The following is a 16,298-nucleotide window of genomic DNA, read 5'->3' as shown; positions in this document are numbered from 1 at the left end:
GTCGCTAAGCAGCTACTTTTTTTGAATCTAGAGCCAAGCAGGAAATACAATTAAAAATCATTCATTCATCAATAACCAAGTTGCAGTTCTGGGCTGGCAGGTGCCTGCATCAGCGTTGTGAACTCGAACTCACTGAAATGTCCCAATTTATTTGCAGAACTCCAGAGGTTCCCCTGAGTTCATGTGAGCAGATATGTTTTTCCCCAGTGTTTACATCTTGGCTAATACTAGGAAGATTTTCACAGGCACCAAAAAAGGCCCTACTTGAATTCCCTCTTCCAAAATGTGCAGCACTGGAGTTCAGCAAGGAAAGGTAGATGCAATTTTTGAAAAATGAGAAAATACATGCTGTTCTAATTCTCAGAAGTGGATGAATTATTTTGGCTGAAGCTTTTGAGCACCAGTGTGGGAAACCAGCCCAGACGCTTTGGCTGAGTTGTAGGCAACGGAGTGCAGTCTCGTAATAGGATGTGTCAGGCAACCTTCATGTGTTTTGCTACCAACTCCGCCTTTCTCCATGTGATGTAGACTGCTTGAATACATTGTGGAAAGTTGGAAGGGTAGACAAAGTTTTATTGTGGAATAAATGTTCAAGGGAACAAGGACTTCAGCTGGAAAAACCCTCTGGGGAAGCAGCTTTAGGAGACTTTTTGCATGGTTCCACTGGGAAGAATATATAAAGGAAAGAGCCTTTGTTCGGCTTGAGGAGACCTGAGCTCAAACCAGAGATGAGAAAAGAGTTTGGCCTCGGTCTAGTCTCCATTACTCAGAAAGTAAAAATTGCAAGAGCCTCAAAGATCACATTAGCATTACCAGGCTGAGCGGTGTGGATGGACTTGTATTAGGAATCTTTTCCTGCTCATTGCAAGCCAATAATTGTGAAATATCAGTGAGAATCGGGAGTTGTGGGATCAGAGTTTTAGCTGGACAATCTTTATAGTTTTATACGAATTAATGGTTCTAGTTTTGGATGTAGCATTTGGAGGATAATAATGAAGACTAAAGAGAATGATCCAGTGTCACATTCTGGAAAGGGTTTTCCTTATTCCTGGCTCTTCTGGTTTTGACTTGTAGCTGACTTCTATCATCCCTATGACATAGCAGGAGAAACTGGGCACAAATCTGGAAGAAAAGTGCATTTTAAATGATATACCGTGCCTAACAGAAGTAGAAAAACACTTGTAATCATTTGAAGAATTTTATCTCCTTGCATTTCTCTTCAGTGGCATTAAAAATATGCCTCACCCATGTGTTGTACAGTTTATCAAGGGCAGTTCAGATTTTGTAACGCTTAGTTCTGTGCAATACCGTGCCTTATAACTGTGTGGATTACTGCAACATCTTACAGAAAGATTTAAATACAGTGGAACACACTGAGTGTCATTTTGTGACGGAACAACTTTCTGGGCAATAAAAGTGTCAAAGAAAACATCTGTTTTCGTGAACTTCCTCCAGGATAGTCTGTATAGCACAATATAAAACCCAGACACATTAATGGAATTAACTTTTATGCAGGAATAACACTGAAACATATGATTATGGATTTAGATCACAGTAAGTTTATTAAATAAGCTTCATCCCTGTCTCGCTGTGTACTTTGATTTATGAGACTTGAGTATTTTAAAGTCTTCAAAACACCACTCAGCCTGTTCTGTAAACATGACCTTTTCTGCCTAGTTGTAGTATTAATGTGAAATCACCAGATGCAACAGGATGCTAATAAAAACTGAATTCTTAGCTTAAAAGGACTGAATTTCTAAACTTGATTCTGTGGAAGGGAAGACCAATGAACTGGAAAATTCTTTATGCAAACTAAATGTCATAATGTGATAGCTGTTGCAGAGCTATAACTTGGGAGCCCTGATCTTTCATATATTCTATTTATCATCTATATTTTTGCTTTTAATGGCTCTTTATTTTCTGTGGAAAAATGCAGTTTAGCTTTTGTAATTAGGCTGTTTATCAAATTCATCTTTTTAAATAGATAAACAACCAGAAGAGCAAAAGTAGTTTCAGACAGTGTTTTGTCACTTGCCTGTTGCAGTCAGACTGCACCTAGCAGGAGCCCTAGAAATCCTAAGAACTACCCTGGATTCCACTGTTTTACCACCCTTTTATTTCCCAGTTTCAGCAAAGTGAAGTATAGCACTGTGCAGCCTGTAGACATGACAGTGGACTGTCTTTTTAAGCTAAGGAAGGATCCGAGTCCTGCACTTTCTAGACTCAGATTGCCTAATATGGTAAGGTATGTCTTTGCAGGCTGCACTGTTTTGCTGAGATACAAGGGAAAGTTGATTAGTAAAAGGGAACAAAATAGGTGCACCTCTTGCTAGCTGATACGAAAGGGAAATCTCTTGATCTACATAGCAATATGTGATACTGTTTATCATACGCCTTAGTGCTACTAGCCCAGGGTCCCTTTAGGGGAATTAGGATGCAAGTATTTTACCCTGGTTTTACCCTTGAATATTTACTTCTAGCATAGATGCAGTATGACGTGGGAGGGAAGCCATCTGGCCCATGTCCAAGGTAACGTAGGTGGTGTACTGTGTGTCACTTGCATGACTATAGTTAAATTAGAGGGTATTTAATTATGTTTAAAATAACGCTATGAGAGATTGCCTCTGTTTAATCCTGTTTTGTAAACAAAATGCTACAATGGGTGGTGTATGCTGTGAGGAAAGGAGATCTTTAAATATGTGTACAACCAGCAATATAAAGTTGAGTCTAAAATAGCAGAAAACTGCTGCAAGAACATGAGTTAGCATTTTCCCATAGAGCTTTTAGTATGCTGAGGAACAGTTTTATTGCATTTACAGTGCCCTGGATTCTTTGGGAGGTGGAGGCAGGAGACACTATAGAAATTAAGATGCATTCTGCAAATATTTCTACAAAAGCTTTTTCACATCTGCACGGATAGTTTACCTCATGATTTCTCCAGCCTAATAAGCCTATGTTGATTTTTTTCTTAACCTTAATATGTTCTGAGAGGGGCATGAGACTTGCTGTCTACTCTCCCTGTGATACAGCATCTAAGTCATCAGCACGGCTGCCCCGGTCCTATTTACAGCGCTGGGAAAGCACATTGTGCCTAAAGCCAAGCAGTCCCAGGGTGCTATGTAGACTACAAGGTTACAGCTAAATATGTTCAGGTTAATTCCTGTAATTCACCGAGTTGCTGAATTAGGAAGGTGTAATGTGAAGCAGTGTCCACAATGGAGATGAGTAACACAAACCCAGCTAAAAAATGATCTGCGAGTCCTGGGGAGACGAAACAAAACAGCGAGAACTCCAGGAATGATTTACAAGGTCATGGAGTCTTAACTATTTAAGGTAACTGTAACTTCTTGTTTAGTAAATTACCCTCACGATTCCAACTTAGTCCAAGGTGACTAATCTTTTCAAGTGGTCAGTAATTTCTTTTAAAGCTATGGAGCTGAGGTTAGCAAGGTCCTGCTCCTTTGCCTACGTAGGAGCCATCTCGCGGGTGTCCTGGGATCCTTTTGCTTTCTCTCCAGATAGGACTGAGAGCAATGCAATGGCAGTCTGGGTAGAGTGGCAGCGGGAGACAAATTTGTGCCATGTGTATGTGATCTCGCCACCATCAGTGGATGCAGCCTGGCCTTCTGGAGAGGGCACTGCTCATGAGTAGGGTGGCTATTGGCCTAAAGCGGTTGGCCTGAGGAATAGGATTGCTCCCTGGCACACGTCCCAAAGACAGAATAACTCTTTTTTTAATATCTAATTGTGTTAATATCTAATTGTGTTAATAATTTTCTACTTTGAAAGTTTCCTTTAGGGAAAGGAAAATATCTCTAACCGCTTAACTGCTTGTTCTAGGTTCTGCATCCTTCTGGGAGCTGACGATCGTACTTCGTTGTCAGCCTTCCAGTAGACCGGGGGATTCCTCCTGATGTAGTTGAAGACATCCTCCAAAAATTCCAATTAGCTGAATTATTTGTGGAAACAATAGTAGATGTCTGCATAGCCATTAATGGCTGTGTCATGTTTACGCAGATGTCTGCCTTAGAGAATATATGAATTGTAAATATAGGCAATTGGAGATGGCTTCAGTGGGTGCTAGCTCATGAATGTATTGCACTCTTTTCTTTCTTTTCTATTATTAATTCACCAGTCTACTGGGAAATGCTTTTTTAAGAGTCTGTGGCAAAGCCCCTCTGAAGCGGGCAGCCCTTGTTGCCCGCAAGGACCAAGCAGAATGGTGCATTCTCATGTTTAGTTAGTGAATGATCTGTCTCCCGGATATGTCCAGAAGGAGTAAAAAGCAGAAGCTGCATTGCCATGTGACTAACAAGGAGTGAAGAATAATCTACATTTGTCTGGAAAAATGAAGTCAAACCCCCTGAGAATAAAGTACCCTTTGGAAACTACCCCTGTAGGAAAAAATTGTGCGTTCCAGTGACTCAAATGTGTTGATGCTGTTTGTCACCCTTGTCTTTAAAAGGTTGCTTTTTTTCCTCTGAGTTTATATTCTCCCACATGCTTCTGTTCAGAAAGAAGCGTTGTATTTGAAATGTCGTTGTTCGTTGTTTGCTTTTAGCCGCGGAGTTTCCTTTCTATAAGTAACATTGGCAGAAGCTGCTTTGTTATTTGGTATGTGAAGATGTAGAATCCTTAAGCTGTAAAACTCCTTCCTGGCAGAAATTTGTCACCAGCTTTGGTTTTCACTCCTCAATACACTTTCTTCACTCGTTACAGTAGGTACCTAGTACGTAGCTGGTGCTGGGCGCTGGTTTTGTGTAGTCTTTTTTCATTGCTCCTAGATTTCATCCTTGAGAGCGAACATAACCTTCTAATACTGTACCACAACCTGTTGCTGCTGTGGAAGGAAGGCCAGAAATAGGCTTGAAACATAGTAAGATAGGAATGCGTTGAAGTTATGCATTTGTTTGGCCAGTGACACTAAACTATTGGTTTGTGTCAGCCGGTTGCCTCCATACACAAGCTAACACAAAGGTTTTATAACCATGGGGCGGCTGGGTTGGGTGGGAGGTATGCAGGATCTGATGAACCTGGATTAAAGAGCAGAATGGAGCATGTCTCTGTTTTGAGCGCCCTCTGAGATTTTCATTTCTCTATTCATGTCACATTTTGGAAAGTCCCTTTTAGGCTGGAGTGGCTGTGTTTACATCTGGTTCTTACACTGATGTTCACTGTCTTTGTTTCCCCAATATGGCCTGTTGGTATCACTGTGAATTGCTGCTGCAGTTCTCTTTGTAACTCAACGTGTTTGTGCTTCTTCCATCTTTTGTAAGAAAACTGAATCGGGGAGGAGGGAAATCATCAACAAACGCTTCCCGAGTGCAACTTTTGAATGACCTTTACTGGAAAATATTGTGTTCTAACCCTGTGTTTTCCTTAATGGCAGCATTTGGTGAAATCACAAGATTTTTGCATGGGCAATGCTCTGAACTGGACTTCGGATTGGACAGTGGAAAGCATTTGTCCAATTCTTATAATGCTGCTTTTTGAACAAAACATAGTATTGACTTTGTGCAAGAAATCTGACTGTGAAAAGACAGGACCAGATTTTGGATGGCATTGAAGCAAATTAACTGTAGACATCAGTCCTCCCACTGGTGTACAGACATAGGGTTATGGCATGAAAATATGCAGTTGCTGAGGTTGCCCCAGGCCTCTCGGGTCGTAACCATGATTGCAATTACAGCCATGAATGGAATCAAATCTGTGGTCTTGGAGACGTTTATTTTAGGCAAAGTAGTCATTGCCACATCGGTCTCCCTTGAACAACAGGAGCCTGTTGCAGCAGTGATGTTGGTTGTTTCTGATTATTGGTACCGTTATGTCATCTATTTCTGTAACCTCTTTAACATCATTTTCTTCTGGACATAATGAACCTAGGAGAATGAAATCCTTCTCCCTCTTCCAGAAACTCTTCTTTAAATGCAGTTCCCTACCTCTGAAGTTAGGGAAACCCCTAGAACTGTTAGCAAACACCCATTCCTTTAGTCTCTGTTTCAAATGCTGTCTTTGAATGTTCAAGGTGCCTTGTCCATTCTTCCAAAAGTTAATTCTGCTCTACAGAACTGTTGGAATACTTTTCTCCCGCATGCATAATTTGACACTTACAAGTGCTAAAATTAATTTTATGTGCTCAGATTGTTGCTTTTTTAACTCTCTTCATTCCTGCTTTCTATTTTCTATGTTTGTAAGAAAAAAAAATGAAGTTTTTTATTTATAATGTGCTATTCTCAGCCCACACTAAAATTATCTGCTTTTGCTGCTTAATGCTAATCCAGGTATGTCTGATGGGTATAGCTTCTAGCCTTTTTATGATAAATTTAGCGATGGGAATAAAACAGTGGGTATGACACTGTAACGTGCAAATGTAGAATGTCAGCTGATAATCAGATGTGTGCGTTTAGGAGGCTAGGAAGATCCTTGCCTTCTGCATAGCTTCGTATCTGCAAGACATAATGCCAAGTCTGCTCATGGGAATCCTAGTCAGTGCACTGCAGATGAAAGCCTATTCACTTCTACAGTTTGTATTCCATTTATGGCAAACTGCTGCAGTGCCTTTACATCACGTTTACAACGGAACTTTTATTGCCTGCCCAGTAATTTCTTTGCTACAGTCCTTCAGCCTTCTGTTGCTGAACATACCCATTGCTGCCTTTTTCAGTTTTAAATAAGCCTTGTGAAGCTATAATTGAACCTGTTAAAGCTTGCATATAATTTTGCAGTGATTCATTTACAGTGTTTTAAAGTGGTTTTTATATAGCGTGTATTTTCAATCAACTTTTCATTATCCAGAAAAGCAGTGGGTTGGGTATTATAGTCAATACAGCTGCTACGGCTTTGACCCTGAATTGTCCCACATAACCAACACTCGACTCTCTTGATTGTTACAATATTTCTGCAAACTGGATTAGAGTTCACAGATAATGCAGAGTTGGCTGCGCAAGAAACAAGGTTTATTATTGCAACTTTTAAGACAGGCTTTTCCTCGTATCTCTGGGGTCAAATAATGGTGCTGCGAGTTTCAAATCAATCGATTATGCACAGAAATGAACAGTTTGCCTAGAGAACCAGCAGAATTTCTTTACACAAAAGGTGATGGGATCACTGGATAAAGATGTGTGAGAGCAGCAGCGTATGCAAGATTCAGACTTTTCTTTGCATGAGTTCCGCTTCAAAATTTTTGGTAATGCTCTTGTGACTTTCTACTGCGAGATCCCATGTAGGGGAACAAATGATTTGTGCCCAGTTACGTGGGTGTAGCAATCAGCTACATCCGTAACCTTTCGTCTGGCTGTGGAACACCTGATGATAGAACAAAACAGTATTTCTGACTAATGTCAGAGCAAATCTCACGTTCATCGTGGGCTCTCCCTTTACAAATAGCAATGCCTGTGTCCGCTTTGAGCATAGCGGAAGATGAGTGCAAGCCATTAGATTTTCCTCCTGGGAGAAAGCAATGGTACAGTTTATCATGTGCAAAGACTGTCCACTATCTAGGGCTTAAATAATCACAAATATAGGACATCATATGGTGGATGCAGTCATATGATTTATTAAATTTTTCCCACTGTATAAAACTTCCTTAAATTCCTGTTACTACGAAGGAGAGGTACAATAAATACCCTTGCACTACGGATTTCTGTTTTGTATGCCAAATGAGTAACATGAAGGCAACTGGTAATCTAATCTTGAGTCTGTTCTCTCTAGCCTGCACCAATAGTTCAATAGTTAATGGGTATTTCATGTTTAAACTGAATTTCTCTGGCATTTTTACAAACTACTTTAGACCCAGAAGAATTATTTTACAGACATGTAGTGGTTTTGTAGCCTGGCTCCTGGAAACTCCTGCCAGGAGAGTTTATTTCACTCAGTTTCTTCAGAGAAGTGTCATGGGAATAAATGTGGCTTTAGAATTGATTTAAGTATTGCATAAAATATGAAATATAGATTTCAGTATTTCCCTGAACTAGGGCATGACTAAACATACAAACAGTGCACTCTCCTCCTGCAGGTGTAACATCCAGAAATGAGGCTTGTGAAGGTTTTTAATTAAATAGCAAACAGCTAAATTTTGTAGAAGGAGGTACCAGCAGTGTCCTGCAGTTTATTGCAGTCTTTCTTTAGCGGGGCAGGGGGGTTTACTGCTTCTCAAAGCCAAGTGAGCAAAGTGGTCCGAGTGATTCAAAGGAAAACATGAAGCGCGTTGCCTGCCTTTCCCGCTTTGTGCTGCTCCTCCAGCCGGGTTTTAACTCTCATCTTGTCTACCTGCAGCGCAGCACCGTCGTTCTTGCATTGCATTGCTTGCAACTTGTTTTGTTTAATTTAACAGAGATGTAGCCAAAGAGACCCTGCCAGAAGGTACACAAGGTGGACAGCATCCTGGAGCTGTGTGGCCCCAGTTCGTGTCCTCAGCTCACGCCCTCCATCAGCTGAGCCGTGCAGCCTTGCAGGCCAGCCTTGCGTAGCTGGAGAAGGGAATGTGCTCTTCAACACCGTGCCTGCTTTGAGGAGATAGGGAGGTTTGGCTAGACATGAAAGAAAAGTCAACTGAAAGGGAAGTAATTCAGTGGCTATGTGGATGTTCTCAGGTGTTCAAGAGGTTGCAGTAAACCTGACATGGAAAATGACAGGACTTTGAGGAGATATTTTTGGAACAAATTTTCCCAAGGCTACCAAATAATCTCTCTCATCCTTCAGTGCTAGATTTATTAGAGTTCTGGTCTCCCAAGAAGACTTCTTTCCTTCTCCACTGCACTCACATGAACATGCTGTGGGCTCCCATCAGCTCCTCCTTTTGGTATACCATCTTCCTGGATATGGATCTACCTCTCAAATTAATTACAAAAATACAGTCTAATTGGGTATGAACACAGGTATTCTTACCAAGTTTGTTTATGCATCCAGTTCTTGTCTTTGCCTGAAATATCTAGGAAGGGAGAGGACAACCATCTTACAGGAAAAGGAATGATTTTTGAAGAGTGATCATAATCAAGACCATTGCTCTAAGTATAGAACGTATTTGTGCTGCTGTACTCAAAGATGAGAAGAAACTTTAAGATGATGTTGCCCGCAAGTACATTGTAGCATGAAGTTACAGCCTCCGCAGAATCTCATGGTGGGGTTTGTGTTCAGTGTTTGTGGAAACGCTCATGAAAGATTTATTTGCATGTCCTCCTGGTAGCTGTATAAATATTCCTAAGCAGAATAAGCACTTCCACATCTATAGCACAGAACAGACTGTAGTTGCTAACTTAGGAATGTTCTTAAGAGACAGAAACAGTCAGATCTAAACCATGACCTTGAATATACAAACATCAGGATGTGAGGACAGCAGAACTGCAAAAGAAGAGTCAGGTTTCCTGCTTACACAGGGGAAGACTTGAAAGGAAACTATACGAGATGACAAGAAGAAATTCATAAATTAGGCACTTTGTTGAAATAGTGATGAAACCTGGCATATTTTGCCATATTGCATCCCATTCTGCTCTCTTTCTCCTGGGTAATAAGGATGATAATTTTCATGCTACCCCTTCTCTTTCAAATGAGTTATTGTCCACCAAGATGCATTTTGTCAATCTGTGAGGCATCTGCACTGGATGACTAATTAATTTTTAATTAGTAGGGAACAGAAAGCTAGTTTTTGTTTTGTTTTGAGGTGCAAGCTGTGAGTTCTGTACTTTAATATTGATTTCAGAGCTCACCCCTCCTCCTCAGAAACGTGACTATGGAGGGATGCAGCAATTGTTGGTCTAGGATCAGCCTGGAGAAGAAGAAGAAAACCTGCAATTTAGAATTATTTAACCCCACCTTAGTGACTAAGCTGGGCTTTGTCAGACTTGTAATTGTTGTTGTGCCACTCTAGTGTGCTGGTTGCCACACAGGTTAGCCCAGTTTCAATTACATGTGTAGTGGTGTGAAACTCCAGAAACTATCAGACTAGTGTGAAAGGCTAACTAATATGTGCACGTTCTATAAATACACATTGGAAAATGTCTAAATTACTTTGTTGTTGCTGTAGGGCAGAGTCAAATTCCACGCTGTTGTGAAAGGAGGAGGATGGGGATGGTGAGTACAGCAGATGGAAGCTCAAAAGATCAAGGTCCTGCCACGGTCTACTTGAGCAGCAGGGTGCCTGTCACTAGCTTCTTACGTGCCTTGACTTAATTTCCATACCTGTAAAAGGGAATGCAAAAATATTGTTAGGCAAAATTAGACCTCTCCAAACTTTCCTCACCTGCAGTCAGTGAATGATGAGTGCCATCCTTCCTCTTGATGAGGTATCAAGTAGAAACCTGATCTCTAAGTGACTTTGCGTGAGAGGGACAACCCCACAGTGTCATTTCCCCCTCTCCATGCTCACGCAGCAGTGCTGCATCGCTCCTGGGTAGTAAAGGTGCTGCATGGTGGGAGAAATTAATGCAGCCGCTATTTCAAGCACCATTCCCAACTATGTATGTCAGTAAAATTAGCACGATTGCCAGACAGTAGGCTAAAAAGGGGCAATATTACAGATCAACAGAGACACGTAGGTGTAGCAGTATTTATATTTTTACATGCAGCTATTTGGTCAGCAGCTGATTCTGGTTCAGGTTGGTGTGAATGAGTCCAGATCAGTACAAAGCCTTTGGTACTGTCAGCCCCAGCAGTGTGGTACTGTTTCATTAACGCTGGCTTCCTGGAGCTGGTCCAGCATGGACACCTGAGCTGAGGCCTTTCCAACAAAGAACAATGTAGCTTGCAACCTGACGGCTGCTGCGATTGACTCCCAGATTGTATTTAGTGTACGGGGGCTCTTAAATCAGTACACGCGGTGTGCGGTTCAGGGCACGTTTCCCCGGCGTTTATCAAGTGAACGTGCTGCGTATCTGTTCGGTTTGGACATGAGCAACGTCCACTCTGCCCATCAAGTGAACAATCTTGTGGCCTCCGAGACATGGTTAATGTTGCAAAGAGCCGCTTTCCAGCGGGCTAGGCTGTACAGCAGCAGTACAGCTCAGCAAAGAGCTAGCTGGGAGTTGGCTGGAAGAGGTGCATGCCCTCCCCACCCTTTTTCCTCTTCTCCAGGCTCCATTCCGCTCCTCCTCAGTCCCCAAAGCTCCTTTGAATGAGCCTGTATTACCCAAGCAAAGTGTCGCCTTCTCACGCCTCTGAGCGGGCTTAGGAGCAAACACTGCAATCCCGCTGTGCCGCATAGGACCGCGTACACCCTTTCGTGGCATGAGCCCCTCCGCGTCCTTCCAGATAGCGCCCCTTGTCACGGCTGCAAAACGCGCGCTCGGGCTCGCGACCGGGATCTCGGCTTTGCAAAGCGCAGCCAACTTGCCCCCAACCTCCAGCTTTTAGCCCGCCAGGCCTCGGGAACTTGTAAGTTTTTCTTCTTCTTTTTTTTTTTTCTTTTTTTCTTTCCTTTTTCCTACAAGTGGCAGCCCAAATCCCGAGTTGAAAGTGAATCTTTGCTGCTGGCCTGCTGCCAGCATTCCTTGCTGAGCGCGTAAGGAGCTGGAATGTCAGAAAGCGGCAGAGGGGAGGGAAGAGCGAAGCGCGTGTGTGTGTAAAGGCGTCTGGAAGGAGGAGGACGGAACAAAACACAACTTCGGTTGGCCTGCCCCTTTCCCAACCAGTGTTTCTTCCTGATTTATGCTCTCGCCTTTCGCTTAAGTTGCGCAGCTCAGCGCAGCCACGGCGGAGAGCTCGCGGCAGAGCTCGGGAGTCAGCTGGCTTTCCCTTGCAAAAGCTTCGCGCCTAGATAAACCCAGCTGTTTCTCTGGCTTTGGAGACTGGAGTCGTCGCCTCCTGCGATACTGGCGAGGGGGAGTTCGTCAGGGGAGTTCGTCAGGAGCGTTCGGGCTCTGCTGTGGCAGGGCTCTGGATGAGAGGAAATGTCCCGTTGCGGAAAACTTGGGAACGGGTCTGGCTTCTGAGGGTGGCACGGCGCAACGCCCCGCGCTGGAGCGCAGCTGGTCCTTGACGCTTTCTCTTCAGCTTGGACAAGAAACCTTGTGGAGCCCCAGCAATCCCTGCAGCAGATTAATGCCTAAAATTATACACCCTAAACAGAGGGGTTTAATTACCAGAGCTGGGAATAGTTTAATTGGTTTGTTCTGACCTTGGAAGAAGGACCTGCCCAGCCACGGGAAGGCGAGACTCTTACCGCTTCTCAAGAAGTTCCCCAGCCTGAGAGGCCATGTCGTCCTTGTACACCAGGAGTAAGGAATATACCCGGAGCAGGAAGTCTCAGTCAGATTCTCCCCCATCCTCTCCTTCCCCGATTGCAAAGACGCTCAGAGTAAGCAGCCTTTTCGTTTCTGTATTACACGAGCCCTGCTCGGCGCCAGCTCCGAGCAGAGCTTGTTGCCGTTGGGTTGTTGTCTTACCCTTGGAGACCCGTGTCTGGGGTTTGCTTTGAAAAGAGGCCGGTTTGCGTGAAACTTGGGAAGGTTCTTCTGTGGCAACAGATCTTAACAAAACCGCGAGTTCGTAGAGGCCTTGCACTGTGATTATTTGCATTAGTGGTTATAGGGAGTTGCTGTAATAGGAGTTTCCCCCTCTGCCCTGCTGTCGCAGTAGGCAGAAACATCACTCACCCGATATGTTATTGCTGGGAGAAAACCTCCTGGATGGAAATGAGGCAAAACCTGACCAGCTTGTTAAACTGCACTCTTTCCAAAAGCATTTTGATATTGCTGTGAAACCTAGGTTTGCTACCCAGTGGGGCCTTTAGCCTCAGGGTTGTGCTGAACTGTGCTACATTTTAATAATTTCAACCGCAAAAAAAATGAAGAAAACAACCTGTAACAGGAGACACTGCCAAGTCAAGGTAGTGGTCCTCCCCAGACTGCGGAGATGGTGTCCTAATCTACTGAGATGCTTTAAAACTGGAACATTTTGTAACAGTATTGTTAATAGCTTTGGCATCATGGGAAAGGCTATCGCGAACCTCTCCGAAGTCCATGTCGTTATACGGGCAGTCTCTTCTTAGTCGAGAAAAAGTTATCATGCCGTCGTCAAAGCCTGGAGGAATTAGTTGGAAAAAGGCCGGCTAATTTTAGATGCAGGCATTACGTTAATCTGAGCGCTGTATTTGCTCAAATCAGATGTGCACTGTCTGCTCATTTTTAGTGTCAAATCGCTGTCTGGTTTAAAAAAAAAAAAAAAAAAGAAGCAGCAGCATGGCCCTAAATATGTAAAAGGGTGTTTAACCCACTGCCGTTTTGTTAATGGAAACAGTCCCTGACCTCAGGAAACTTTAGCCTTGCAGTCTGCCGTGGCTGCTGTTTGCCCCTGGGCTGTTAACCGTTTAGCCCAGGAGGGGTAGGAGCCTGTGCTTTCTTCCAGTTTGCAATTGGGATGTCTCTTGGGAGTTTTTAGATAATCCAGAACTATCCTCTGCCTGCTAAAATGGTCTTTCTTCAGCAGTTTTTACAGCTGTGCTTACCATTCTCCGGTAAATCGCCGACTTACTGATCACCAGCCTAGTAGTAGGTCGGGAACCCTTCAGATAAGTTCTTAGAGAATAAAACCAAGAATGTTTTAATTTCTTGAGTGTTTTAAAAGCAGTTACGTTCTGCATGCACAGACTGACTCATTTTCCCTTCCGTATTCATTTTGGGCGTATAAACAAGTGACAAACGTCTCACCGTAGCTGTGACTGCGGTGTTTGCTTGCCCGTTGCGTGGCTCTGCAGGGCTCCCTTGATGCAAGCTGGTAGGATCTCCTCGTTTTCTCAGCCAGTAGCAGTGACAAGTCTGCGTGCTGTTGCAGGGCCCGGTGAATGCCGAAGGAAGTGGCGGGAGCTCCCAGGTGTGGCAGATGCAGCAGCTAGGGATGGAGGAGTCCCTGGTGAAAATGCAAAAGCCTGGCAAAGGGCTTTCCTCCGCTTCTCATGGCCTTGCGATGGTGGCGAATGGAAACACCTGAGGGTGAAAATCTTGATTCTCCTCATGGTAGCAATGCCAGCCGCTGCCCCAGAGCATTGCTGTGGCAGGGTCCAGGCGGTGGGGGCAGCAGTGGTTGCTCACAAGTCATTGTAGGAAACAGTTGTCCCATCAGAGTCATGGAAATAGCCAATGCCTTAAAAGGCTAATTTAGGAAGGATTTACTTGAGACTAGAACAAGACGTCTTAGTTAACTATTTCTCCAGAAGAGTGTAATTCTGCTGTGAGCAAGAGAAGCAATAAAGCGTGGTTTCCTATCGATTTGTGGTCTATAGATAGTGGGGGGTGTCTGTGCGTGTGTGTCCCCATGCCCACAATAATGGCAGCCCTTGCAGCAAAGTACCACTAGCCACCAGCTTTAGCAAAACAGGCAGGAACGCAATATCTTTGAGTCATTTCTCTTTCGGTCCAGTTAGATTGATGCCGACTGACCTGGGGACTTAAAAGTTCCTAGCTGGGCAGGGGGGAGAAAATGGATGGGCTGATAGGAAACCTTACGCTCAGTGGTGCATATATGTAAGCCTCTCGGAGAACCAGACAAATTGGAGAAAATCTTAGTTATTAAGCTGCCAGTGCCAAACAGCTGCATTCAAATGTCATTTGCAAAGTGCTTTCCTACAGTGTTCCCTGCTGCACTTGCCCTGCTGGTTGTAGCATTCCTCCTTGCATCTTATGATAATATTGCATGCATTTTTTTTTTCCCCCCCTCATTTAATTGACGGGATATCCCCAGCTGCACAGCCGAGAAGCGTGAGCACTTTGCAATGAACTCTTAGAAGTCATGAGAAAGGCAATCTCCTTGAATACGGTGGGGCAGGATGGTGAGTAAAAGGCATGCAGAGGAAACTCTGATTCGAGTCCGGCGTTTGGTGTGCAGCACCAGGGCCATGGTGCAAGGTCATCACCATCCTATTGCCATTAAACCTCATTAAGCTAAAATATCTCATTTCTTGTGTTTAACAGAACGCTCAGGAATCCTAGTGACCAATACAGAAATAGCCACATAAATCCTGGTAAATCCTCCAGGGTAAACATCGCTAGCTCCACCTTTCCAGAAGCATCAGTTGCTTTAAAGAGGATATTACTAGAAAATGAAAAAATAAAATCCCTTGAAATTGTTTCAGAGCTTCCAGTTAGTTAGCTTTCATTTTGGTGGTGGTGGTTGTGGTTTCCTTTTCAGCACAAGTTTTGTACCGTAGACTTTCAGCTAATGGTTTCTCTTCCTCCGACAAAATGCCAGTCGTGTAGGGCATTACAGGCAACTCCATGTTATGAAATGTTTGAGCATCAGGCATAAGTAAGAAAATAGATGGCAGGATTGGAAGGACTAAGGTAAAAGCGAGGACCGAGTTTCATTTATTTTTTTTAAAGACTCTGTTTATGCCAGGCCAGTTGTTTTTTTCATAGCAAACACCCTGTGCTTTCATTTTAGGCTCATCCCTCCATTCCTTGGTACTTTATAACCCTTGCATTTCCCCATGCGTCCCTGGTAAGCTAGGAACATGAAAACTAAAGATGAACACTCACAAATTACTGCACGGACTGTAAATGCAGCTTTTCGGTTGTTTCCTACCTCTTTGTCAACCTTCCTTCCCTTTACAGAGCGCTCCTTGGCCTGTCATCCTACAAAAAGAACATCAAAACCTTAAAAACCTCACGCTTTTTACACTTAATAGTGGCTGCGTTTCTTTGACTAGCTGTCATCACTTGCTGTTTGTTGCTCGCTACGTGAGAAACTGCGTAATTACTGCTCCTAGCCCTAGTTCACCATTTCAGTACGCAGCTTTTTCCCTCTGATGGCAGATTAGTCCCTCATTAAGTCGCCTTCAGTGCTTATGGCTTGAACTCTCCCAAGCGGATTTTTGGCAGTACGAGCTCAGTAATAAAGCGCTGAGAATACTCAGTAATCTGTACTGATTGATTTTAATCTACCTTTCATTTTGAGTATCTGCAGGAGTCACGTGCTAAGTGGTGGATGTGTTGTAACCGCTACCACCTTGCAGGGGCCATATGTTTTCACTTAAGTCACTCGATAGTAACACTCGGGCGTAGAAAGCAAAGGTTTTCAAATTGCTGTGTCTGGTAGCTTGTCTCCAAATCAAGCCTGCAGTTGTTCTAAACAGCGATTACCATGGCAGCAAATGCTTTTAATCTGTGCGTGATGCGGACAAGTACTTTTAGAATCCAAACCAAATCTTAAAGGGGGGGGAAAAAAAACAAAAAAAAACTAATGCACAAAATCATTAGCCGCTTGAGCTGCGGAGGCTTTATATGTAAATAAACCCAGCATGGTTTGGATATTAAAATATAAATAATGGCCTAAAATCTTAGAGGTCTGCTAAGGCAGCCAAACCAGACTTC

At 43.4% G+C, this 16,298-nt stretch overlaps 1 protein-coding gene across 4 annotated transcripts in view; it reads left to right on the top strand.

The window, feature by feature from the left end:
- PPP1R12B (protein phosphatase 1 regulatory subunit 12B) overlaps positions 1 to 16,298 on the top strand; it is a 127,348-nt gene that overhangs the window by 83,352 nt on the left and 27,698 nt on the right. Inside the window, exon 20 of one of the 4 annotated variants that reach the window (XM_067310478.1) lies at positions 3,841 to 4,589. The exons of the other annotated variants lie outside the window; for them this stretch is intronic. Within the exon in view, the coding sequence (XP_067166579.1) occupies positions 3,841 to 3,864 (24 nt within the window). The 3' untranslated portion in view covers positions 3,865 to 4,589. Of the gene's footprint in view, positions 1 to 3,840; positions 4,590 to 16,298 lie in introns of those variants that run through there. 4 annotated transcript variants of the gene reach the window in all.

Source organism: Apteryx mantelli, chromosome 25, assembly GCF_036417845.1.
Source record: "Apteryx mantelli isolate bAptMan1 chromosome 25, bAptMan1.hap1, whole genome shotgun sequence".
NCBI lineage: Eukaryota > Metazoa > Chordata > Aves > Apterygiformes > Apterygidae > Apteryx > Apteryx mantelli.
This window is presented reverse-complemented; position numbering and strand designations above follow the sequence as displayed.